Source organism: Malaclemys terrapin, chromosome 25 (assembly GCF_027887155.1).
Source record: "Malaclemys terrapin pileata isolate rMalTer1 chromosome 25, rMalTer1.hap1, whole genome shotgun sequence".
NCBI classification, from domain to species: domain Eukaryota; kingdom Metazoa; phylum Chordata; order Testudines; family Emydidae; genus Malaclemys; species Malaclemys terrapin.
Window position 1 is genome coordinate 11937802 of NC_071529.1, and position 27222 is coordinate 11965023.

The window sequence follows — 27222 nt, forward strand, 5'->3', positions numbered from 1 at the left end:
AGTGTACAACTCAGGAGGTTCTACATCCCCTCCCATAAATATAACCTTCATAACCAACACAGTTTCATCATGAGATTATGAAAGGAAATTTCTTATTTAGGTTTAAAAAAAAAATCAAGGGACACAGTCAATCTGGTTTTCAGAAAAAACTAGATGGTGTGAAAACTTTTTTCTAAATGGTACTAAATTGGAAGACCCTTATTATTCAACCTATTAGTCCAAATTCCTCAGCTAGTTGAGATCTTAAAAGTGGAATGATGCATGACAGCGCTGTCCAAAGTCCAGAAAATACCAAAGTTAATAACAAGTCTTTGGCTTTAAAAGCTCTGAATCGCCCTAAGCACACACAACTGGTTTCATTAGAACACCGTGCCTGAAATACAGCAGAGGTTAGGATTGATTGGAGACAACTTCATAGTCAAATCTCTGTGAGGATGCACTATTTTTAGATTTCCCTTGCCTCCTGCAAACACAAGCCAGTTTTACAAAAGGGTGCAAAGTGCTGGAAAACATTTATAAGAATCAGGTTAACTGTTAACATGTGATGTTTACTCTATCAGCCCCCACAAATATCAGGTGAAATCAGCAAATTCATATGACTATGCACCAAGAATTATAGAGTACACTTGTGATGCTATAATTACACAGCACAGTTAAAAAAAAATCTTCAAACAGGAAAGCAGGTTCTCAGCTTAAGAGACCTCCCCCCGTTCTATTAAAAATAAGTAGGACTCAACTAAATCTTTAACAAGTCTTCAACAATCCTTAAAGACAAGGCAGAATGAAAATAAAATCCATGCAAAACACTCAACATTTAACCATTTCTACCTTACCAGAACCTAAATCTTAAATTTAACAGACATTCATAGTGCCTTGTGGAGACTGATACTTTTAAATAAAAACTAAGTATTTAAGTTAATACTTAGAAAATACAGCTTATAAACTTGAGAAGTTTGTTTTCTGGAAGACAGTTATTCTGCTCATGTAGTAGTTTGTATTCATGAATACAATCACGTTAAGAAGGCAAAAAGCACTCTTGATGGATGCGGTACATTCATTTCCAAGATTATAAATATGTGAAGTGTCACCTTTGCTCCACACAGCTGTACAACATAATTAAGCTGCCCTTCAAACAGATCAGGCTGATCAAGGAGATTCAGTACAAGAAAAAGGTGGAGAGAAGAATAGTAGTAATAGGGCTAACAATAACCAAAATAAAAACACTTGCAATAAAACTGAGATGAGATGGGTGTCGGAGTTGAAATACCCAGCAGATCCCTCCAGAATGGCCATCCTGGAACAGACCAACAGTCTGTCCGCTATCTTGCTACTGTCTGTAGCCTAATAACAGGGAAAGGTGAAGCCCTACTCCAGTCCTCCTCCCGCTCCCCCAACCATGCTTATTTCTCTGGAGAGGAGAATTCCATCGACCGGAGTGGGAGATCAAAGTTTAATGTTTTGAAGCACAAGCTTCCCCTCCTCTCTGTTACCAACTTGAACTGGGTTGTTGATGTCCCAGATATATCAAGTCTCAATGGAAACAACAACTGTTTTTCCATGTTCTCAGAGGAAGAATAGTTATAATTGTTCTACTGAACTCAAACTCAAAGCCAGTTCAATTTCACCTCTTCAAATACCAGTAAAAATTTAACTCTTTTCTTAAGCTTTCCTTGTGAGATTCATTTTCAAAATGGTGTACATATCTGAAGAGGAGTGTCTACTTGCTCATATTTGCATCCACAATTAATTTGGAGGGATCTATAAATTTCACTCTCAAAAAAGGATGCAGAGACTAAGCCTACCTGAAATTTTACTTTTCATTGTCCAGATTAGACATTGCAAAGACCCGAAAATTCAGAAATAATATTTTCACTGAAGTCCGAATATTCATGTAAACCAGCAGCAATTTAAAATAAAAAGTTCATGCCACTGCAAAAATGACCAATTTCATTGGAATAGACGTGAACTAGACATATCAGGCACCTCATTCAGAACTGAAAAGGGTAAAGGCTAATGCTCTGGCTATCATCCAGATCAAACTACCTTAGCACAAAGAATAGTGATCATTGAACAGTTTGAGTCCTTGAGTAATAAGAGAATAAAGGCAGTGAATCTGTGGACAATTACTGCATAGAGGCTAAGTAACTTAACCATCAAGGGAGGTTGGCTCATGGAATCCTTTTATAGTTTCCATTACATAATAATCAATAAAGTCTGAACTGCATTTACTGGACTTTGCCAACCAGAAAGCCCAACTGTATCCATAGCTTTAAAAGTCAAGCCATTCCACAATTCATTACCAGGGGAAAATTAGACAGTATGCCAAGATTTCACTCTGAAAATGACCAGTTTTTTATCCTTTAATTCAGATGTATTTTAAAATACTCATGTATAGTTTTAGTTTCAAAGGTCAAAGAGCAATGAGAGTGTTCCCCCCCCCCATACACTTTTTTATAATTCCCATCGTCAAGGCTTTCTGGTGTTCAGATCAAATTTAACATAGATGTGTCCATGTTTAACACACTAATAGGTGGGGCACAAGGAAAAGTCAGTTACAGATTACCTCACCTGAACCATAATTCTGAAAGTCCAAAACTTATGAACATAGATATTTTCATAAGTAATCCAAACATGAGTTGAAGATGTTCAGAAATTTTTGATTAGGTACTGAAGCAGCAGAAGAGTGGAGGGAAAGAATCCTCTTTAGGATTTCTGTACTATTTACAGCAATTAAAAAACAAGACATCTGAGGAGTTCTGATGGCATCTGAATCCACTTGAACTTCAGTCTCAAGGTTTATTCATCAGAAGCCCCTTTTTAATACTACTAAGATCTTAACTTGTAAAATCTTTGGTGCATGGACTCTTTCTGTGTACTGTACAGTTTGTCAACACTTGATAAACAAAACCTTGTAATTTAAAGTTGTCCGATGGTTATTCTAAATATAACATTCCAACAAGCATGTACTCAGTCTGCCAAACGTTTGATTAGTATTTTACTCTCCAGAAATATGAAAACTAGTTCAGAGCCTAGAATGTAAACAAATACCCAGAGAGAGCTTTCTTAGAACTGAAAGATCAATCACATCAATCAGAGAAAAGCAGCGGCAGTTACATTTATTAGTCCTTATCCACATTTTTATTCACCTATATCTAGATTGGATTATGGTAGCCAGGTAGTAAATCTACTAATACTGAACACAGTATTGCTCTGCTATAAAAAGCTAGATCATATTTCAATCAGCTTTTGGATTCTATTATTTTCCTATAGTTTTCACACACTTCAGAAATGTTTAAGTTTACACAGTCCCTATGCAAGTGTCTTTTCAATGTATAACGAAGGATAACCGTTTCGTCTGATGAATTATAGCATTGCACAGAACTAAGAATTAAGGGGTTTTGCCGATTTTGAAAAGCAGGAGGAATGGAAAGAGTAATAGCAGGGACCCCTGCTATCTGAATATCTATTTGAATAAATGGATTCAAACTTCGTGCATTGCCTTTAATTTTCATACTCAGATCTAAATTAAAGTACAACAAGTCCAAACTGCTATACTGGACTCTGACTCAAAGGGTATGTCTATACTGGCACTTCGTCGTCAAAACTTTTGTTGTTCAGGGATGTTAAAAAAACATACACCTTTGAATGACAAAAGTTTTACCGACGAAAAGCGCCGGTGTGAACAGCGCTTTGTGGGCAGGAGCGCTCTCCTGCCGACAAAGCCGCTGCCGCTCATGGGGGGTGGCCGTTTTTTGTCGGCAGGAGCCGACAAACAGCCGCTACACTGCATGGCTTTTAGCAGCATGGTGCCACTAAAAGCTGCATAGTGTAGCTATAGCCTGAAAGTTTAAGACTTTACCCAAAAGAGATGGTCTACAAACACTGTATCCTAAAGATGGATCTTCAGAGTCTTAAATGCAACACTTCACAATCAATCAATCCCTAATCAGCCTACTACAAGATCAGACACTATGCATGCCTTCCCCTAGTCTGGCAGACACTGCAAAGGCAAGCTATAAAAAGCGACAGATGCGGGCTAAAACACTGCTAAATATATCAGAATATCCTGAAGACATATTAAAGGGACTGGGAAAGGAGAGATTTAAAAGGTCCATCCATTTTATATTGTACGGCTAGCGTTTTAGGTAGAAGATACCTATTGTGCAGCCAAGACGACTTTTGCTGGCAGTTTATACACAACAAAATTAATCTATCATGAGCTGATATTCTCTATGTTTAATATGATGGCTTACAATTTCCAGTATGTGCAAACCAGCAAAATCTTGCTGCCCAAGTCTGTCTGAAGCTCTGAGCGGTTACACCCTTAACTGGACAGGTAATTGTGCAGAGGCACTACAGCATTACAAACTTTAATTTATAGGATTAAAACAGAAGTCGAATGTTAGGAGTCAGCTATCAACAAAACTAATCAGCTAACTCAGATTTGCCTTTTCAATTTGACGCTGCTGAAGAACGGTATGTTAGTATATCCCTTCTTTGTTCCTGGTCCAGCATTAAGCCTTTTGGGACATGGAAACAGAATAGACTTCAATTGACCTAGACATTGTGTAATGACTGTGCTGAGATGATGGCTGGCTCCTTAGAAATAGAGTTACAAGGGGAGACTTCCATGAATTGGAGACTTAACTATCTGGCAGTTCATATCTTTTTCTGAATAAACATTACGTTTTTTTTAAAACAGTTCACAAAAAGGTACTTGCAGCAGTTTGGACTATTGAGAGGAAGTGTGGTTAGCGGACTGAACACAGAACCAGGAGCTAGACCCCCTTAGTTTCAATTCCAGCTAAACCTGCAGCTGGCCCATGCCAGCGGACTCTGGTTCGTGAGGCTCAGGCTAAGGGGCTGTCGAACTGTGGTGTAGACGTTCAGGTCCGGGCTGGAGTCCAGGCTCTAGAACCCTCCAAGGTGGGTCTACATCACATCTTCCCCACAATTAAACAGCCCCTTAGACGGAGCCAGCTGGCATGGACTAGCCTTGGGTGTCTAAGTGCAGTGTAGACAGACCCTCTAACTTTAGGAGTATCAGCCCATTTTATCTTCCCCATCTGTAAAATGGGGGATAACAAATGAACTACCTCACAAGATGCTTTTAAGGATCACCGTTTCTAGTGTGATATAAGCATTATGTAATATAAATTTCAGTTTCTACAACTGTTATATAATTTAGAAATCTGCAGAGTTCCATATGTATTTGTGTAAATGCTAAATTTTTGCAGTTAAAAGTCATATTGAATAACCAGACAGAAAATAGCTATAACTTAAATAGTAAGTTAACAAGCTCCATCACTGCTCTGAAAAAGACATTAGATTCCCCTGGCTATAAACGTGAACTTTTTCTAGAGCTTTATCAAGAGGCAGATCATAACATTGTAGTTTCTTGATAAGAGAGCAGATAACAAGCAAACCTAAAGTGCCAAAATTAAAAACTACATATAAGTACTGGTAATTTTCAAGACTTTGAAATTGCATGATTTGCTTCAGTCAACAATTGACACACAATCTTAACTACTGAATCATAAAAGGTTCTGCTCTCTGATGCTGACAGGAAAAGACCCTGTATAAGCATAACATTTACTTCTGTGGAGTAAATGAAGTTTTTCTTAATCAGTTTACATGGTTAAAAGTTTTCAAAAGTCTGGTGTTCCAAAGCCAAGACTTCAAGCACAACACATATTTGGGCCTCAAATGCCCAGGGCAGCAGTGTCCCCAACAGAAATACTGCACAAAAGACTAACACATCCTGCTTACTGCTACAAATGTAAAGAACAATTTCACTGATTGGACGCTGACCTTTAATCTGACACTCAAAAGGATAGTTGAATTATATATTTATTATTGATTCTACAGCTCACTACTGAGGATACCAAATGGCAAAACAGATACTTGAGGTACACAGTAGCACAAGCTTTCATAAACAAATTGGTTAACTCAGTGATTCATCCAGGTGTCAATGTTACACCCTCCAGGTCAGAAAGTATTTCTCTTTAACCCCTTAGCACAAACTACTGTCTGCACAGCCATTGCTAGTACTGGGGTTCTTGTTAATAAATCCTGATATTAGCCCTTTGGGAGGCAGTGATGAGGGTCCAGTTATCACTCTCAATCCAAATCCAAATAATTTGGAAGACTCAAGACCCATAAACTAAGTGTCTATGTATGAAATCAGTTGCAACTTGGTGCCTAGACAAAGACCTAGGATTCTCAGAAAATGAATAGGCGTATCTTCAAAATATTCCCATTACTTCACATTACATTTTTTCTTCACTAGTTGATGCATTCTCTCTAAATGCATTGATCAGTGCTCTCTGAACTGTACCCTAACCTTAAGAGCACCTCAAAGGGGATAACAAACCCACCAAATACAAACTCAATGAAGGCCTTTCAAAATTCCAAAACCAGTCCATGCCTTGAACCAAAACCCTAAGATCCTAGCAGCACACGTCTAGCATTTGAGCTAAAGAAGAACCACCAAATACAGAATTTCAATATTTCTTCCTCATGATGCAAATTTACTCATAATTGGTCATCTTCCTGCCAAGTCACAGGATTCACTATCATTCATAGCCTTTCACCCACCCCCAATCCTAATCTACACAGACACCAGGAACTTGTCTGGTGAAGCAGTCTTCTCACCCCTATATGTTATATTTAACAACCTTATTACTCACATAGGATTACGTTTACAGAGAGGTTTTAACTCCTTTTTATGACAAAGGATTTTGGGATGGGTGTGTTTCAAACAAGGTATTTACAATCTTCCTCAAATATTTTTCATTCTCCTTTCAAACTGTGGCAGTTTGAAAGAAAGCCCAGCAAGAACCTAACAAATGTGCATCATTTTCAAACTAACTTCAGAGGGAAAAGCCTGAGCACGGTAAAGCTTTCGCCTTTCAGAAAAAGTGAGAAATTCAGTGTTTTGGGTTGTTTACACATTATTTCTGGTAGGGTAGCCTCTTGTTTCACTGACATGTCTGCTCTGCATGATACTGAGGCCAACAGTCCCTTCCAACCGGGTGTTAACCAAGGGGAAAAGAAGAATTTGTAATGTTATACATAAAGGCTTTCAACCAGCTAATTCCAAGTCACTTCAGAGACTGAATGCATACAATACCACTCAAACGCAGCACCATTTGGATTGGAATACTGACTGGGGCAAACCCTGACACATAAGGATGGCCATATGGGGTCAGACCAATGGTCCTTCTAGCCCATTATCCTGTCTTCCGACAGTGGCCAATGCCAGATGCTCCAAAGGGAATAAATAGAACAGGGCAATCATCAACTGACCCATCTCTTCATCCAGTCCCAGCATCTGGCAAGTCAGAGGCTTAAGGACAACCAGAACATGGGGTTGCATCCCTGACCATCTTGGCTAGAAGCCGTTGATGGACCTATCCTCCAGGAACTTATCTAATTCTTTTTTGAATCCAGTTATACTTTTGGCCTTCACAACATCCCCTGGCAACGAGTTCCACAGGTTGACTGTGCATTGTGTGAAGAACTTTCATTTGTTTTAAACATGTCGTCTATTAATTTCATTGGGTGACCCCAGGTTCTTACTTTAGGTGAAGCAGTAAATAACACTTCCTTATTCAATTTCTCCACACCATTCATTATTTCATAGACCTCTATCATATCCCCATCTCAGCTGTCTCTTTTTCAAGCCAAATAATCCCACTCTTTTTAATCTCTCCTCACATGGAAGCTGTTCCATACCCTTAATCATTTCTGTTGCCCTTCTCTGCACCTTTTCCAGTTCTAATACATCTTTTTTGACATGAGGCAACCAGAACTGCATGTACTATTCAAGAAGTGGGCATACAATGGATTTATATAATGGCATTATGATATTTACTGTCTTATTATCTATCCTTTTCCTAATGGTTCCTAACGCTAGCTTTTTTTGATTCCCACAGCACACTGAGCAGACCGTTTCAGAGAACTATCCACAGTGACTCCAAAATCTCTTTCTTGAGTGGTAATAACGACCTTAGACCCCATCATGTTGTATGTATAGTTGGGATTACATTTTCCTGAATACATTACTCTACATTTATCAACACTGAATTTCATCTGCCATTTTGTTGCCCAGTCACCCAATGTTGTGAGATCCCTTTGTAACTCTTTGCAGTCTACTTTGGACTTAACTATTTTGAGTAATTTTGTATCATCTGCAAACTTTGCCAGCTCACTGTTTACCTTTCTCCAGATCATTTATGAATATGTTGAACAGTACTGGTGTACAGATCAGATGCTTGGGGTACACCGCTATTTACCTCTCTCCATTGTGAAAACTGACCATTTATCCCTACCCTTTGTTTTCTGTCTTTTAACCAGTTACTGATCCATGAGAGGACCTTTTCTCTTAACGCATGACTGCTTAATTTGCTTAAGAGCCTTTGGTGAGGGACCTGGTCAAAGGCTTTCTGAAAGTCCAAGTGTGTGATATCCACTGGATCCCCCTTGTCCACATGTTTGTTGACCCGCCTCAAAGAAATCTAACCGATTGGTGAGGGATGATTTCCCTTTACAAAAGCCGTGTTAACTCTTCCCCCAACAAATCGCGTTCACCTGTGTGTCTAATACTACTATTCTTGACTACAGTGTCAACCAATTTGCCTAGTACTGGTCCTACTACCTACTACCGGATGGTTAACATCCCTACAGAAGAAAAGACAGAGCTTGGATTCTTTGACTCGGAAAGGAAACCTTGGGGAGAAATGGGGAAGCGGGCAGGGAACGAACCAAGAAATGTGGGGAAGGCGGGGGCGAGCAAGAGCAAATGGCAGGGAACAGAGCCTCCCGACAGAGACCCCCCCCAAAAGGGAAAACTAAAGGCTGATCTTCAGACACTGCCCCTAAGGTGGGCCCCCCCCCGGGGGAGAGTGTCCCCCCTCTCAGCTCCCCGATGGTCCCACACCATGGGAAAGCCCCCCCCACAGGGGAGAGCCCCCCCACGATCCCCCACCGTGGCAGAGCCCCCCCCACGATCCCCCCACAGGGGAGAGCCCCCCCACAGGGGAGAGCCCCCCCCCCGGGGGAGACCCCAAGGTTCCTCAGTTGTGTGGACCGGGGTAGGGCGGGGCCGCAGCGCGTGGTCACCCCGCCCCCCTCCTCACCCAAGGCCCAGCCCCCTCCCCCCCCGTACCCGGCCTCCTGCCTCAGTCTGAGCCCGGGCCTGGCACCTGCACGCCGCCCCCCCCCCTCAGCCCGGCCCCCCCCCGTACCTGCACGGCCGCCTCCAGCTTGCCCTCGAAGGTGAAGTCGATGAGGTCGGGCTTGAGGCAGAGCCCGTAGTTGAGCGGGGACACCTCGGCCGGCAGCCGCTCGAAGGGCCGCTTCTCCGGCATGGCGGGGCGAGGGGGAGGAGGCCTGAGGCAGCGGGGACCCACCGAGCGCGCCGCGCGCCGCGCCCGGCCAGCGAGCGATACCCACACACACACACACACACACACACACGGGGGGAAGGACGGGTCGGCCCGGCGCGTTCCCGACACAGGAGTGAGTACGGTCGGGCGAGGGGGGCGGGGCCGAGAGAGAGAGAGAGAGAGAGGGCAGGGGTTGGACGTTGCGTGCGCGGGGACGGCGCCCCGCCCCGCCGCGAGAGGGCGCACGCCACGGCGTGACGAGGCGCGGCGGGCGCGCGCCCTTCGAAACCGCCGCTCTGCGCGCGCGCGCGCGAGAGAGAGAGAGAGAGAGAGAGCGCGCGCGTTTGCGTCAGACGCGCGCCCGCGGCCAGGCTCCGGCTCGCGAAGGCGGGGCCGTGCGCGTGCGCGTGCGCGCGGGGAGAGGATTGCAGGGGGGGGGAGCCTAGGTGGGGCGGGGAGGGGATACAATCCCCCCTCCCCCCGCTCCCGAAGTTCCCATGTCTAGAACCTGCACCCCCCCCTCCCATTTCTAGAGCCACCCCACCCCACCCCTCCCTCCCTCCAGAGCTGAGCGCCTCCTCCGGCCACTGCAGCATCTTCTGGGGCGTGTGTCCCCCTCACCAGCCCCCCACCTTCCAACAGCATCAGCCAGGCCCCTGGAGGCGGTGAGCTCGCCTTTAGAGCCACTAGGCTGTTCAGGAAAACGATACATTTGGGGTTCTTCTTATTTGCCTTCTGATTTGTGACCTTCCCCGTGTGCTCGGGACACGTTTCCCTGCGTTTCTCCACAACGGGAATGCCACCTGTCCAGGTTTTCCCAGCATTGCCCATCCCCCCCTTTTTTTTTCTGGGGGTAGCTGTCCCTGGCAATCTGTTAAGGTGCTTTGTACGCATGGCTAGCTGTCCAGTTTTATGGGCTCAGGAAAAACCCAGTTTTTGTACCTCAAAAGGTGGCAACCCTATTCCACAACCATGATTAATGAGAACCAAGCAGCTCATGAAATAACAGGACTCCAGGAGCTGGGGCTTTGAGGAAAAAAAACACCAGTTGAGGTTAACCACTGCTGAACGGGAGGATACGTGAATTTATTTGATTATCAGTGGTGGATCAGTTTCATACAGCCCTTTTCTCTGCCCATTAAGCTTGGGCCTGCACTGAATCAAGCACCTCTGGTCAGCTGAAGGATGTGCAGGTCTCATAAACTAACCCCACCTCTGTATCCTATCACTGGGGTTCCTTAGCTCACTGTTCAGTGACAGAGGACATTCCATTCCACCCAGCATGTTAATTTCCACTGTTCCTGGTAGACTGGGGAGAGTAATTTTAGGTCCAATAAATAGGGCCCAGATCTCCTCTATGGGTACACCCAGCGTTAAACATTAACCCGATTAAAATCTCAAATGCCAAAAAATAAAATCTCTTTTTGAGTTCTATTTCCTCCTTTATTTTAAGAGGGAGCAAAATATCTTATGCAGGGAAAGTGTTTTGTTGTTAATTTCCTTCTAGCCTTGGAAACCACAACTGGATTTTTCAGAAGGTTTTATTTTAGTTAAAAGTGATATCTCACTGTTTAAAATATAAGTTAGCACAGAGAGAGAGAAAGCATTAATTTGCTGAGACCCAGAGGAGTTTACAGCAGGAACTGGGGCACGGAAAAAGAACAGACCATCTTGAAGCATAATTAAAAAACAGCTGATGAGCATAGGTTTGTTTGGGATTTCTTTTTGGCTGCAAGGCCCCGAGGACAGGCAAGGAGACAGAAGAGGATGGCTGGAAGTGTGCATGGTATTTAATAAGTTCTCTATACCTGTTCCTCAGGATTGCTTTTCCAATCTCCTGGTCCAGATGCCCAGAACTGAACATCTCAGATGGCCTCATGCATTTTCATGGCAGCCAGCCAGCCACAGTGCATTGTACCAGTTGTATGAAGGCTGCCTATGCAGGGGCCATAATTGTGCAGCACCACCTATTAATGCCACTGCATAGAGGAGTCAAATTACCTTTGCCATCAGAAAACCCATTTTCTATGCAGCTGTTTCAATTCATGCTGGGCCAGATCTTGCACCCACTGAAACCAATAGCAAAGCCACGTGGTTCAGGATCAGGCCCAGTGTGCTAAAACTTGAGAAACAAGTTGTCAACACAGGTGGTGGGGGAGGAAAGGGGGGTTGTTTGTTTTTAATTAATTAGTTAATTGTTGTTAAGTAAATTCAGAGCTGGTGAAAGGTACCAACGGGAGCCTTGGTTACTGGACTCCTGGATCCCAAACAGGAACAGTATAGAATAGAATCATAGAATATCAGGGTTGGAAGGGACCTCAGGAGGTCATCTAGTCCAACCCCCTGCTCAAAGCAGGACTAATCCCCAGACAGATTTTTACCCCAGTTCCCTAAATGGCCCCCTCAAGGATTGAACTCACAACCCTGGGTTTAACAAGCTAATGCTCAAACCACTTAGCAATCCCTCCCCCCGAGGGGAGCATGGGCAGCAGCAGTACACGTTTTCCCATCCTGACATTATTCCTAGATTAATTAATTATTATTAGTTATATCAGCGTCATGCCCAGAGGCCCCAGTCAGGATCAGGGCCCCGTTGTCCTGGGTGCTGTACAAAGGCATTGGAAAAGACAGCGTCTTGCCCCAACTCTTGTGGCGAAAGGATCAGTTTGTCTCCATTGCCCGTTCACTCCTTGGCTGCTTTTCTGAGGCCTGGCCTTCATTACACAATTAGGTCAATGCAAAGCAGCTTACGCTTGACCTAACTATGGAAGTGTCTACACTAACATTTTTTCACTCCCACCGATGTAACTGCTCCGCTACACCAACTTAGTAACTCCACCTCCACAGTGTCGATGTAGTTAGGTCGATGTAGTGTCAGTATAGACACGGCGTTGCTTACATTATTACTGGCTTTCAGAAGCCATCCCACAATGCCCCACACTGACAGTACAATCGGTACAAGTGCTCCCGGTGAGGTCGTGCACTGCCAACGCAAGGACTGTAGTGTGGACACTCAAAAGTGATTTAATTACTGCTGCGGCTGTATGCTGATGTAATTGAGGTCGTCGGCATAATTTCATAGTGTCGACGTGCCCTGAGCCTGCCAAAAAAGGGCCAATGATTCGAGCCAATGATTTTGGAAATATTGACCCCGGTCTACAGGAAACTGATCTGTTACCACCAAACTCGTTGTACATAGGGCAGGGAATAGCCTCCAGACAATGACTGTCAGCCACTACCATGCTGTACTGAATAAGAACTGGTTTCAGAGGGGTAGCCATGTTAATCTGTATAGGCCAAAACAGTGAGGAGTCCTTGTGGCTCCTTAGAAGTGGGTTTTAGCCCACAAAAGCTTAGGCCCAAATACATTTGTTAGTCTCTAAGGTGCCACAAGGACTCCTCGTTTTTGCTGAATAAGAACTGAGGACCAAAGTTGTAAGGCTCCATATCCTATTACCCATCCCCTGAACCACTTGCTCATTTTAGTAGGCAGACAGCGAGAACCAGAATAACCCATTACAGATACATCACTTGTTTCTGGGTGCTGTTCAAGAGCAGCCCAAAGCAGGAACCGAATCAATGAGCTTAGGCACAACGAAGGTTTAGGTAACTATGCCAAGGTCCATAGCAGAGAGGACTGGCTGCAGAGAGATACCTGGATAGATAGCCACCTTCCTGTTGCTGTCCAGATCACCTTTGTTTTCAAATGTGTCATTACAATTCACATAAAAATATCTTCTAAATGGGTTTCTGCCTCAGACAGGGGATGCCTAACACTGCTGAAGGGTTTGAAGGAATAAACTTCGGTTTGGCACAGAGTAAGGGCATTTGGGGACTAGATCTAAATCCGGGAACAGGTCAGCTTCTTGGTCTGGTTTACATCCAGGGGTGTTCGTCCGTTTGAACAGTTTATTCCGGTCTCAGGTATCCTTTTGAAAGCGATTCATTTGATAGCTATGTATTGATATTGCACTAATCACAGTAGTTTCTGAGTGACTACCAAAGGTTTGCCGCATAGACCGGTTGCACAGGAAGCAATTTGTCTTCTCCGAATGGAAACAAATATTTGCAGACAGATTGCATTTGAATTCGGTTGCCAAAGTAGTTGCTTGGCTTGAGTTTGATAAAAGGGATGATAGATTCTTTCCATGGCTATGGTTCTCCCATAGGTACAGTATGAGATGGTCTTGGCTGTGTTGAACCGCTGGAAGAATCCTTCCACCCAGAAAACCCATGGAAACATCTCCACCCCCCGCCAATGTTGCATCCCAATCAAATCAGCTTCTCCTGTGGTTCCACAAGACAAATGTATAGCGTTGTTTACAGCATTGTTGTAGCCGTGTGTTGGTGCCAGGATTTGACAGACAAGGTGGGTGAGGTCATATCTTTTGTTGGACCAATTTCTGTTAGTGGAAGAGACAAGCTTTCGAGCTTCACAGAGCCCGTCTTCAGGTCTGGGAAAGATAACCAGTGTCGCAGCTTGATACAAATTGAGACAGATTGTTAAGCATAAAGAGTTAACACATGTTGCAAGAAACCACTTCAAACGAAGCGGGCAGGTAACATCTCTGCAGCTGTTGGACAAAGAAGGGATGGAGGATTAAATATCATCCTTGCATAAAAGACCTAAACTCCTCCACGGAAGTCAATGACCTGTAATTGACCCAGAATCTCCGCAGCCACTGTTAATTCATCATTTTATCTGGCGAACAAAAGAGATCTCAAGGTTTTTTTGCCCCTCCTTCTGTTGTGAAAACGGGAAGCTTCAAGGCAACCGGCGAATGTTGCCTTGAAGGTATGGGAAAAGCGGCTCACTGTTGGAATCTCAGGTATTTTTACAGAAACACGCACAAGTTTGACATTTTTTCTTGGGAACAGTAACAGATGGGGAAATAACTCAATAGGCCCCTTTATGAGTTGCCCTTGAGCACCAGTTGCCTCCAGCTGTTGCCTTTAAAAACCTGTTTGCACTGATTCTCTCTCCACCCCTGCTTTCTCGTGTATTTTAATGCTCCAGAAGCAGTTAACTAATTTTGACTGATATTTATCTATCGTTAGTCGGTCAGTCTGGGAATAAAGCCGCCTGGCCCTTTGATCCGCAGATGGAATGGTGATCTGCATGCATTGTAGCTGCTCCTGTATAAAATCTCACTGTTTGTTGCTGAAAGGATATTTTGTAATTTCCTGCAGCAAACATTCCTCTGTGAGTTAGACTGGGAGGGATCTTCTGTGTTGGGTAACTATGATTTCAGGACTCTGTCCTCTCTCTCTTACAATGGGATATAGCATGGTCCAGTGGAAAGGATGCTGGACCAGGAGACCAGGGTTTCATGGCTTTTCCACTGAATTTCTGTGTGATTTTGGGCAAGTCACTTCCATTTAGGGTGACCAGATGAGGGGAAGAAAATATCGGGACACATGGCGGGGGGGTGCCCACCGGCAGAGCAAAAAAAAAAAGCCGATTCACCCTACTTCATTCCATTTCCCCTCCCATCGTTTGTCTGTCTTATCTATTTAGACCAGGGATTGGCAACCTTTGGCCCGCGGCCCTCCAGGGTAAGTACCCTGGCGGGCCGGGCCGCTTTGTTTACCAGCACATCCCTCGGTCTGCGCTGCTTCCCTCAGTCCCCATTGGCCTGGAGCAGCGAACCGCGGCCAGTGGGAGCCGCGATCGGCCGAACCTGCGGATGCGGCAGGTAAACAAACCGGCCCAGCCCACCAGGGTGCTTACCCTGGCGGGCCACGTGCCAAAGGTTGCCAATCCCTGATTTAGACTGTAAACTCTTCAGAGCAGAGTCGGTCTCTAAGGCTATGTCTACACTACAGCTTATGTTGGCATAACGTATGTCACTCGGGGGGGTGAGTAAATCAACCCGCTGAGTGACGTAAGTTACATCAACATAAGTGGCGTGCACAGCACTATGTCGGTGGGAGAGCGTCTCCCGCCAAAACAGCTACTGACGCTCGCCGGGGTTGGAGTAGTTAAGCCAACGGGAGACCCCTCTCCTGTTATCTTAGAGCAGCTGCATTAGAGAACTTACAGCGGCACAGCTGCAGATGCATTCCCTAGTGTAGCCATGCCCTTCCTCTGTGCCTGTACAGCACCTACCACGCTGCAATACAAATAATGAAATGTAATCGTAGTGACGGGCTTGGCTGTGCCTGCAGGAGCTGAACTCAACAGCCGGCCCTGGGTCGTTTGCTCAGATTTAGTGTTATCTTAATGCAAGGACAGTTCAGACAATGAAGCCAAACCTGCAGTTTCAAGGGGGTCCCAGGGCGCTATGTTACAGAGACAGCTGAAATGCTAGATAGAGGATGATGCAGGGGGTGAGGGGGAGGAAGCAGGAGCAGTGAACAATTGAAGGTGCAGCCTGATCTGCACCGTGCGGAGGAAGCTTGAACCTTCTGGGGAATTGGGGTGTTTTCTGCATTCATTGCAGCCCCAGCTGGGGCACGACCCTTATTCTTCTGTTTAACAAGGGCCCTCCAGCTTCTTTTCCATGGACTGTCTGCACCGGATACGTTTCCCATTCCCCTCCATCAGCTGTAGCCCGTTACAGCCTAGCATAGTCGTTTGTTGCAGGGAGAAGGTTACACTGACTTTCAGGCTTTGCATCGGGAAGTCACTGGAGGTTGCAGCGTTGCTCGAATGGGCCTCTCCACGAACAGGAGAGTTCTCCGGACATATGTCACAAAGAGCTCTCCATAGGCCTTCTCCAGAACCACTGTGCAGGAGGGGTATAGAACACCTCTTCCTCCAGGCCTGGCTGGGATGTAGCCATGCCAAGTAGATGGCTGAGATCGCCTCCAGCAATCTCTGTGCTCCACGGTCACGAATGGCTCGTAATAGCGGCTCACAGGTGGTCAAAGTGAGTGCCAGTTCGGGCCAGGTGATCTCACAGGATAGTTACCACGTCTGTTAGAGGCGATCTGTGAAGGATTTGTCGGCACTGGATAGATCCCACCCCACAATTCCCCGTGTGTGGTTGTGTAACCCACTAATGAGTGTTACAGAGTCTTGGCTGTGCTGATCCACAGAGAATATGAGTTGTTACAATGCCTAACTACAGCAGCATGGCTCTTTAGCTCAAACTGCAGTTCATGCTTTTAGCTGTGGAAGTTCCTGGTTCAATCCCCAGGGTGTCGGCCAAGATGGAGGCTGTCACAGTAGCAGTGGTGAAGCTGCTGGGTTACAGGTGTTTTCATCTGCAGAGTTAGATGAGTCATCCCCTCTGGTTCCCTAGCAGGGACCAGAGAATGGGAACTCCAGGGTTCCAATCCCAGCTCTGACACTGACACCTTCTGTGCCTCAGTTTCCCCATTTGTAAAATGGGGATAAACTTGATTTACCTACTTCATGCGGCATGTGGCTGGGAGGATTAATCAGCTTATCTTTGTAAAGGATCTTGACAATGAAAATCATTATGTCAGCTCAGATTTTCAAATCTGCCTTGGGGGTTTAGGTACACAGTCCCCATTTAAAGTAATAGGAGCCATGTGCCTAAACCCCTTAGGTGTCTTAGAAAATCTCAGTCACTAAGTATCTTTCCTTAATTATTATAACAAGTATTATCTCATAGGAGCTGCAGCCATGAAACTGAAAGCAAAACCCTTGTGCCTTGCCTTTTTTGTTCAGCTACCACCAATTCACACCCTGTGAGGAAAACCTTCCTCCCACCCTAGTTGCTGCTCCTCCTCCTCTGGGGAGCGTGTGCGCGTGCAGGTCAGAGAAGGGATTTCTGAGGTAGCCCTGAGAATGCCCATCTCTGGGCAACTCCCTTACTCTGTAAAGATTATGAGTTCAGCTCTTGATTATTCAGATTTAAACTAAACTTCCTACTTTCATCCCCCTCCCCTCCCCACTGTCGACCCTCCAAATCAACTGCACGGTTCTGTGCCCCCTCTCCCAGCCTGCTTTGCTCACACAGTCACTCGCACAGAACATAGCATGGGCAGAGACGAGATGGACTCCTGCCCAACCATGCCCCTGTCACTACATTAGCCAGCTATTTGATACAGAAACATTTCCTCTCGGCCAAGATCAACAGTCCCCAAAGCAAACCCCAGAGCATGTCTGGGCAAGGAACAATCCTGCCAGCATGTGCGCTGAAATAAGAAACAGGACGGGAGGTGCGTTGATTCGGAGCTTCGCCAGGGCTCCCGGGAGGTCGCCGTTACGTCCTGGCTGGCCTTGCAGTTCAAGAGCTGCGTTTGTCACTGTTGGCGTATCCCTCCAGGGCTCCAGCAGGCCCCCGTTAATCCCTCAGTCTGTCATCAAAGAGCAACGCAGCGTGTCGGGTCCGGACGTCACCGAAACTGATCGCAAGCTGCAGAACATCACAGCATGGCTGTTCTCAACGGATTCTCCCCATGCCATTTCCCAGGCAGGGCCGGCCCATGGTGGAAACCTTTCCTGGGAAAGGTTGATTTTGAAAGAGGACGCCGCTGAGCAGAAAGGACGTAAGCCTGGCTATAAAAAATCATGAGATTTAATAAGAACAACAACAAAAAACAGTTCGGATTCTTGTAATTTGCCTTCTGACTTTTCAGCCTTTCTAATACACTGAGGTCACATTTCCATGCTTTTATCTGCAACCACGAGGACTAGAGACTTTTCATAAAACACAGGCAGGCTCTTGCCAAAGATAGGAGCATTTATCACAAACGGGACACCGTATCTGGGGTGACATGCGGCCATTTCCCCCCAACATGCTGGGCACCCACAATGAAGGCCTTATTTCAGTTCCCATGTAAGCACCTAACTATACCAGCAGATTTGCAAAAGGGTTCACCACTTTGGGTGCCGAGCTATTTAGAAAATCTTAACAGGAGCTGCCGGGGGTTGAGCACTTTGGAAAATCTGGCCTTTATTTCGGTGCCCAGATCGGAGTGTCTGATAATCCAGTCCCTATTGTGAGTGCTAAGCCCTTGAGAATCTAGCCAGTGGAGCATGCCGGAAACCCGAAGGGGATGGAGTCGGTAATGAATGTGGCAGAAGGGAGGGACTGAAACTGTGAGACAAACCCAGCCAGCTTGCAAAGTGCTATGCAAACATGCCTCACCAAGCTCTCTAAAAGCAGGAGAAGTCCCACTAAACAGCCATGGAGAAAAACTCGGTATAACTTTGAGGAGAAAAGAAAGAGACACCGGAAAATAGCCTCCTTACATGGAGCCCCCTGAATAGAAAAGGCGTGAGAATGTAAAACGGGCACCTGGGCGAAACGCAATTGAAAAGTTGTAATTAACAGACAGAAACGGAGCGACTCACCCCTCTGTGAAATAGGTCTTACTACAGATAGGGACGTTGAGGCCCAGAGTGATTGGCCGACGGCCACACAGCAGCTCCGTGGAAGAGCTCAGACTAGATCCAGGCGTCCTGACACCCACACCGGATGACACACTTGCCTCTCTAGCCCTGCAGCTCTGGCAAGTCCTAGGCACAGATGTGTGACGTGCCGGGGGCACTTGTACAACTTGTCAAGCCAGCAAAGTGAAGGAGCCAGACCCTGACATCCTTTACTCCTGTTGACGTCAGTGGGGGAATGTGCCTGAGTACAAACTAGGGTGACCAGATGTCCTGATTTTATAGGGACAGTCCCCATTTTTGGGTCTTTTTCTTATATAGGCTCCTATTACCCCACACACACACACACCCCCGTCCCGATTTTTCACATTTGCTGTCTGGTCATCCTAGCACAAACTGGGGAAGAGCCTCTAGATTTGCCGTGGTGGGAGCCAAAGTGCCCCGGTGTCTGTTTCTAGGCAGTGCTTAATTTGTGCCAGGACTTGCCAAGGCTGAGCCCCAGAACCTCTGGGCTTGGTAGTTCATAGCCCCGGCACCTCTGGGCCTGGCAGTTCAGAGCCCGGCACCTCTGGGCCTGGCAGTTCAGAGCCCCGGCACCTCTGGGCCTGGCGGTTCATAGCCCTGGAACCTCTGGGCCTGGCAGTTCATAGCCCCGGCACCTCTGGGCCTGGCAGTTCAGAGCCCCGGCACCTCTGGGCCTGGCGGTTCATAGCCCCAGCACCCCTGGGCTTGGTAGTTCAGAGCCCCGGCACCTCTGGGCTTGGTAGTTCAGAGCCCCGGCACCTCTGGGCCTGGCAGTTCAGAGCCCCGGCATCTCTGGGCCTGGAGGTTTGTAGCCCTGGCACCTCTGGGGTTGGCAGTTCAGAGCCCCGGCGCCTCTGGGCTTGGTAGTTCAGAGCCCCGGCACCTCTGGGCCTGGCAGTTCATAGCCCCGGCACCTCTGGGCCTGGCGGTTCAAAGCCCGGCACCTCTGGGCTTGCTGCATTAGTTATGAATATAAAAAAATTGCTTGAGCCCTGGCACCTAATTGCTTGATCCTGACCACCTCTTTCATTACAAATTAAGCACTGCTTCTAGGCCTGGGCTGGATCTAGTCTCACAGCCTTTGCACGGCCAACAAAGCTGGAGCTCAAAGAGCAAGATATACACAGGGGCAAACTCTCTTCTCCCACTCCCTTGCCTGTGATGGTAACTGATTAAACCTGGAGGGAAAGTGAGCCCGGCAGGGCAGGAACAGACGCAGTGCTTTGATTTAGCACATCAGCCTTTTGCCTCTGGGGACCTGGGTTGATACCGGAGGTTTCCAAGTAAAAATGAGTCAGAGAGTTTCGGTTTAGTCCCTGGTGGGATGAATATTTGTCCATATGCAGCGGGAGGGGTAGAGGGAAACAGCACCAGTGAGGAAAATAAATTACCACATGCTCTGTGGTGGAGTTTTTCATTTCATGCCCCTCCACTTGGCACTCCCAACCCAGCAAGAGCAAATCTGCTAGCATGGGACGGTGTTCTGAGACGGACCGGCGTGGGCATTAGCACTGGCATTGCCATGCGCAGAGAGGTTGCTAGTTAACTGAAACGTCAGGGGAGTTGCCCACAGTTATTGCACACACACAGAGAGAGGGAGACATTGACTATTATCGTGCCAGTGCCAATAGGCCCCTATCTCTAACAATAATTATTATTAATCTCTACTAATCGGTTCTCCTCCAACACAACAGACTCAGAGCTAGAGCCGCAGGCCCTTGTGGAGCGCTGGCCTCTCTCTCCGTCCATCCAGATGAACACTCTGGCAAGGAGCTTCTTCTGGTTCATGTATTCAATGTGCCCATATACTCTCAAGGGCCTGCTACATAGCCAGCCACTGAAGGGAAGGCAGCCAGTTAGAGATGGCTACAAGGGATGACCTAACGAGAACGTGCCAGCTCAACCAACAGCCCAGGAAGCTTAGCATGGGTCAGGACAGATGACCTTCCCTCATGGTTCTGAGATCAGGAATGATTTGGAAAGAGCCCACACGAGTTTGTGTAGCGAAGTACTGGCCAGGTGCTGTCTTTTGTGTCTCAGGGCTAGTCAGGGACTGAACAGCCTGGTAAGACAGTTGCTTTAGAGTCTGGAGGAGACGCCCCTGCTTTTCAGAACGCCATTGGGGACAGGCAGAAAGATGGTATTGAAAGGAGCAACAAGAGCAACGCTGTTCCTGCCGCAATGGACGCCAAGAGTGGTAGCCTGTCCAGTACCTGTGAATATCTGGAGCCGTCGTAAAGTTTTGCAGGGCAGATATATCTAAGGCCCTGTGGGGTGTGCAAAGGAGAAGCCCAGAAGCCACAGAGAGCCTAGGGTTCATGGGAACTCTGGAACCCATGAAAAAAATAAAACCCATTGGAAGCCTAGAACCTATGAGAAATCAGAGTTATATGAGAAACCTAGAATCTATTTGGAGACTAGATCCCACAAGAAACATGAGATACCTGGACCCCATAGGAAATCAGAAGCACACAAGAAACATTAGAATCTACTAGAAATCTAGACTGAAGCATGAGACATCTAGAACCCACACTTGGCACATCTGCACTTGGCCCCTTTCTAGCTGCAGCACTTGTTTTTCCTAGTGCTGGGGTGATGCCGTCTTCCCTCCAGTGCATTGTCTCGGATTATTCCCGCCTGCCCACACACTCTCCATTGTGATGTCCCGCGCTGCCCTTTCACATCTAGGGACAACACCTTTTCTAGAGCAAAGCGGAAACCATTAGCTTGATCATATGCTCACTTGCACTGGTCCAAACTGGGCTAACTCTGCTGACATCAACAGACTCTTGCCCAGTGCCGTTTGCTTTTTTCCTCCCTTCTCTCTGCCCTCCCTGCTGCTTTCTCTGCGTAAGTGGATAATCAGCCATAAAGAATTTCCCCATTACAGGCTCGTGAATGTCGTAAATTGCCAGCTGAGACTTGAACGGCAGCGAGCGAGCCAGAGAACAGCGGTGGCAGCGGTCGCCAGCTCCATTCCAGCAGCTCCAGTCCTTGGAGTGGGTCCAGCTCTGGACACAGCTGAGGACCCGTGTCCTTCAGTCCAGTCCTGGGAGCCAGCCAGGAGCCAAACAGAACCTCCTGCACTGAACTCAGCACCACTTCCTGAGGCTCGGACGCTGGGCTGGCACGCTGACGCCTTCTGCCCAGCGTTTGGAGCTGATGGCACAGGGAGGATTAACATTCGGAGCCAGCTTTGGCAAGAGCCGCTCAGGATCCCCGGGGAGTCAACGTGGCCAAGAGGAGAGGCAGTGTGGGACTAGAAACACTGGGCCTGATGCTTGAGGCAGGGACAAGGGCAGCAGAGGGGGGAGAAGGTAGCTTTAAGCAGCGCTCCCAATATTCCGGGGCTACTCAGGGCCCTGCCTGCACCCTGGCATAACGGGAGCTGTTCTAATTTAGACTCTGATTTCCACGGCTCCCTATGGGCCCTGGGCAACGGAACAGCCATAGCGCACCGTGGGCATGCCCCCGACTTACCCCATACAGCAGGGGCTGGGAGCAAGGTTGGTGTAGAGGTGTGGGTGGGGGGAGGCTCAGGGAGTTCTTTCCACCCCGTTTGCACTGTCAGAGCAGCTTGAGGGGGCCTCTGAGGGTAAGTGAGAATCCGGCCCTCTGAGCAAGAAGGCAGCCTGGGTGAACAAGCCTCCTTCCACCGTGAGATCCACACACCCCGCCGGTTACGGTCATGTCTCAACATCGCTGTCAATAGCCCCGTTCCAGCCAGGTCTCCCTGTTCAGCAGGGCCAGGGATCGTGTGTGTGGGAAGCATGCTAGCCAATGTCCCCCGTGGAACCCATGCCTAGAACCGCAGACACACCCTGCTGTAGCTGGCACGGCTCTGATCACTGCCCGGACGGAGTGCAGGTGCGAGTGGACGCCCCGTGCCGAAGGCTGCACACTGGGCTTTTCAGAACCAGGACCCAGCCTGGGCAATTCTAAACGTCATCGTGTTTTCCCTTTCTAGCTTCTCTGCTCGGTGGGGAGGGTCGAGAGAGCCAGGCCCCCAGCTTTCCCCGTCCATTCCGCTCCACCCCCAAAGCAAGCTACTTTCGGAAGGGTCTTACGTTTCCTAAACTGGTTCCCCTATGCCGAGTCAGGTCCCCTCCCTCGCTCGTAACTCTTATTCCTCCTCCAGCTGCCCCAGGACTTTCAGCAGTGGGCGGAGAGAACTCTGGGAGGGTAGAGCAGCCAGGGCACATTCCAGGGCTGCTTCTCTTCCCTCCCTCAGAGCACACATTGCTGGAGACGGAGTCAGGAAGGTAGAGCTGCTGGAGGAATGCCCGTGGCGTGAGGGATCCGGGCCAAGAAAGCCAGGGATGAAAATGACTTTGCATCTTTCCTCCCCCGCTTTGATACAAACTGGATCCCTAGCTATGAAATGCAGCCACTTCTGGGGTGGAGCCAGTGACAGCAATGGAGCTGATATGTAACACGGTGACAATAATAAGTTTATGAACTCTGTATGCGACCTAGTCGGTGACGGGAAGTTATTGCCTGTTGGGGCTCGTCACAGGGTGGCTGGCCCTTTAACAGGAAATGGGGCTTAGCCCCGCCTGTGACATTGTTAATTCTCTTTCCCCAGGTGAGGAAAATCAAGATGGGTCATTGATACAATCAGGACTCTGGGATCAATAAAGAAGAGGCTTGGAGAAGGTGGCATGGTAGTAAGGCTCCTGTAGGCTACTTTGAGCTACCAGGGGAGGACCAGAAGAATGGGTTTGCTGGGGATCTCTAAGCCATAGAGAAGACAACCCAGGGAGAATTTTGGATCCTCTCCTGGGTGGGAGAAGAAGGACTCCAGATAGGAAAGCCTGAGGGTGCTGCTTGCAGAGCCCCCGGACTAGCAGAAAATGCAAGAGCTGAGTATGAACTTTTGTGTTGGGTGATGGACTTTACTTTGACGCTTGTTTTGAATTACGTTAGGAAACCAGCCCTAAGCTGGGGTGTCATTAGCTCCAAGACCGCCTCTGTGGATTATTTCTGGGACCCTTAGAGGGAAACTGAGACAGGACTGTGGCAGATGCACCATCAGCCATGAGGGGTTGCTCTAGAGGTGGGAACCCTGTAATAGAAAACATTCTTGTATGAATGGGTTGATCTCCCTTAGTAGGAAGCTGAGGAAAGGACAAATGGGAAGGCAGGCCAGTGGTCCCAGAGAAGCAACCTCTCGGCAAACAGTGGAGGGTAACTAGAAGATTGTTCTAGAAGCAGCCTTCAACTACCTGAAGGGGGGTTCCAAAGAGGATGGAGCTCGGCTGTTCTCAGTGGTGGCAGATGACAGAACAAGGAGCAATGGTCTCAAGTTGCAGAGGGGGAGGTCCAGGTTGGATATTAGGAAAAACTATTTCACTAGGAGGGTGGTGAAGCGCTGGAATGCGTTACCTAGGGAGGTGGTGGAGTCTCCTTCCTTGGAGGTTTTTAAGGCCCCGCTTGACAAAGCCCTGGCTGGGATGGCTTAGTTGGGAATTGGTCCTGCTTTGAGCAGGGGGTTGGACTAGATGACCTCCTGAGGTCCCTTCCAACCCTGATATTCTATGATTGGCCTGCTTCTAGGCTGAAATGACCCAGCTGTTTTTGCCATGCTGGGAGGCTAGAGATCAAAAGGGCTATCAACAGTTGTAAAAGAGGAGGGAATTTATTGCCATTGGCAGGGAGCTGTCCATGAGCTCGGCTAGGAAGACAAGGGACACAGTGGCTCTGTGAGAGTCTCTACAGGGAGCTAGTCCTTGCAGTGTCCCCAGGTGGAAGATGGTTAGACACCTGGTAAGCAGGCAGGCATACGGGCTGGCTGATGACTGCATTTCTCTGAAATGTTGTTGTTCTAAGCTTGGCGGTTTAGTTGCTGGTTTCTGCTATCCCAGCTCTGGAGAGACCAGAGCAGCGGGATCTGAGCCTGAATCAGACCTGCTGAGGTCCCCACAGTGAGTACCCTGGGACAGTTCAATCACAAGTGGGAGAATTGTGATTCCACCCTGAGCCAGGTGATGGCTGGAGGCCTGGGCGGTGGGGGGGTGCACTCGGCCAGATCAGGAGAGGTCAAAGGGGCTGTTGGCCTGGTGACTCTGACAGAGCCCAGCAGCTGTTTGCAACCCAGTCATTCATGACCAGAAGCAAAAATGAATCTAACTGGAGCTGAAAAGGAGTTAGGGTCAGCATAAAGGTACTCGCCAAACTGGAATCTCCTCAGCACGCTGAGGTTCACACACCTACTCGACTCCTCCCCCCCGGGGAAAAAAAGCCACGGGATTTTTGTTTTATGATCATGAGTCAATTCCACTGTAGCTGTTGCACCTGGGATACGTTTGGTCCAGCCGGTCTCATTCAGTTCATGTGATGAGTAGTATAGGAACCACGCCCCTTCTCAGGCCATTACATATGAATATTGGGCAAGAACCAAACCGAGGAGCCCTGGTTCAGCTTTGCCCATTTCAACCTGGATTTCGTCGGCCTGACCCTGTGGTGCTAAGGCCCACTTACGTTGCTCTGCAGCAGCCTGTGGACTCCTCCGCCTCCCTGCGAAGTCCCTGAGAAGGCCTCCAGCGCTGGGAGCCTCCCCTGCTCAGTGCACAGCTGGTGTGAAGTCCTGCTCCCAGCCCCTCGAACAGGAGTTGTAGGGGGGAGGAGGGAGGTGGCACTGGATGCCATGGGAAGGAGGACCAGAGGCTGCTCTAATTTACATCGGGCTGAGCAGGGATTATGCTGCGCAGCCCCAGACTGGGAGGAACCAGAAAGGTGGCTTACGGTGACCTTTGGGCCCCACAGACTGAAATGGAGGTGGGCAAAAGAGGAGTGGTGGCTTGGGCTTTCAGCTGCCAAAGTCGGGGTGGTTTGAATCCAAGTCCCACTTTCTCAAAGCCCCCCCGAGTTTGTGGGGATGCAGGTAAATAAATGGTTTTAGGATTTGGCCGACCGAGATGCTCATTCTCTCTGACTAGCAGGGCTCCAAAGCCCAGATGGCCCTATACCTATCCCCCTAAGCCGCTCTGCTCCACCTCCAACGTGAGGGTTTGTAAATCAGAGCAGTGTGTTTAGCTGCCGAATGGCAGGGTGTATAAACGGGGCTCTCGTCACGTTTTGCATGTCTCTTTGCTGGCTCTCTAAAGCAGCCCAGTGTCTGCAACTCAACCTGTGTCCTGAATCAAAACTGTTGTGGTTAACGTTTCCTGACATATTTCAGGATCCTGGCTGGCAAAACCGAGAGAGCAACCCTGTGACCCCGTGAAGGTGCAGAGCCAACTCGAGCCCACTTTGCAAACCAATTGGAAGGCGTTCTCCTCCCCCCCGCCCGCCTGACTCAGACTAGTGTGGGGTAGGTGTTGCTCCTTGCATGTCCCTGGAACATCCGAGCTGTTTGCCTGCCCTGGGTGTGGGGAGTGTATGCTTTGATGCAGGCTGCTGCATGCCAGGAGCTGAGTGGCTCTAGGAGTGGAGTACGAATTCCGTCGTTTCCAGAGCACTCTGGGATCCTTCTGGATGTCAGGGGACTGGTAACGGGCTATCGGGCCCGGGGAGTCAGATCTGCTTGTGGTTAGACTGGGGTAAATCTGGAGTCGTGAGCCAAATTTGCTGCATTGTCACCCTCTAGGTTAGTGGCCTCCCCCCCATTTGTCATATGGGCAGGTGCCCCTGGCACAAACACCAAGGTACAGCTGGCACTACCTGGCCCTCATGGTGTAGTCAGTAGAGGCCAAGGAATGAATTGATTTAAAAGGCCCAGCTATCCCTTGAGATCCAGAAATGCATCCCAGGGGGGCACTTCAGAGAAGTGCACAGGGGGAGCCCCAGTCCCCAGGGCTGCTAAGCCAACCCCTTTCACAAGCACAGGATTCACCAAGAAACAAACGAGAGGGCAAAGGTCCAGGGATTCCTCTCCAGCAGCTTCTCCCAGCGCCAAACCTTCCCCCTCCAGCGAGTGTCGGCTAGAAAGACAATAGGGCCAGCATCTCAGCTGGTAGAAATCAGCAAGGCTCCTGTCAAAACAGTGTATAGGAATGGAATTGTGACAACATAAGTTCCTGGGGAATAGCAATATTATACAAAATCCTTATGTAAAGAAGGGTTTTACAATTTAAAAAAAAAAGGGGGGGTAACAAGACATGTCATAGCTTTCTAAATGTTTAAAGGAGTTCTTTAAAAACAGTGTTCATTTGCTTTTCAGAGTTTTGCCTAAATGAATTGACCAGAATACAAAAATCCCAACCAACCAAACTGTTACTAGTTATCACTACTAGTAAATTGTAAAGAAAGCTTGAACATGTGGGATATAGTATAAAAGCCATAACTGAAGACTTTTGTCTCTTTAAAAAAAAAAAAAAAAAAAAAAAATTTATTGCAAAACACTGCAGGAAGTTCAGAGATAAGGCTGGTGCCCCTCGCTCAGTCATGTGAAGAAAGAGCCCCCAACCCCTCCGCTCTATTCCTCCATGTCCTGACTTTTTTTCCATTTAAAACTGTCTTTTCATGTTCTTTTGCTAAACATACAGTTTTTAATCATATCAA

At 47.8% G+C, this 27222-nt stretch overlaps 1 protein-coding gene across 1 annotated transcript in view; it reads right to left on the reverse strand.

The window, feature by feature from the left end:
- The window catches only part of NPEPPS (aminopeptidase puromycin sensitive), a 60801-nt gene extending 51243 nt beyond the window's left edge, over positions 1-9558 (reverse strand). The window contains exon 1 of the mRNA XM_054014112.1: positions 9249-9558. Coding sequence (XP_053870087.1) covers positions 9249-9371 — 123 coding nt within the window. The 5' untranslated portion in view covers positions 9372-9558. The remainder of the gene's footprint in view (positions 1-9248) is intronic.
- Between the last annotated feature and the right edge of the window lie 17664 nt (positions 9559-27222).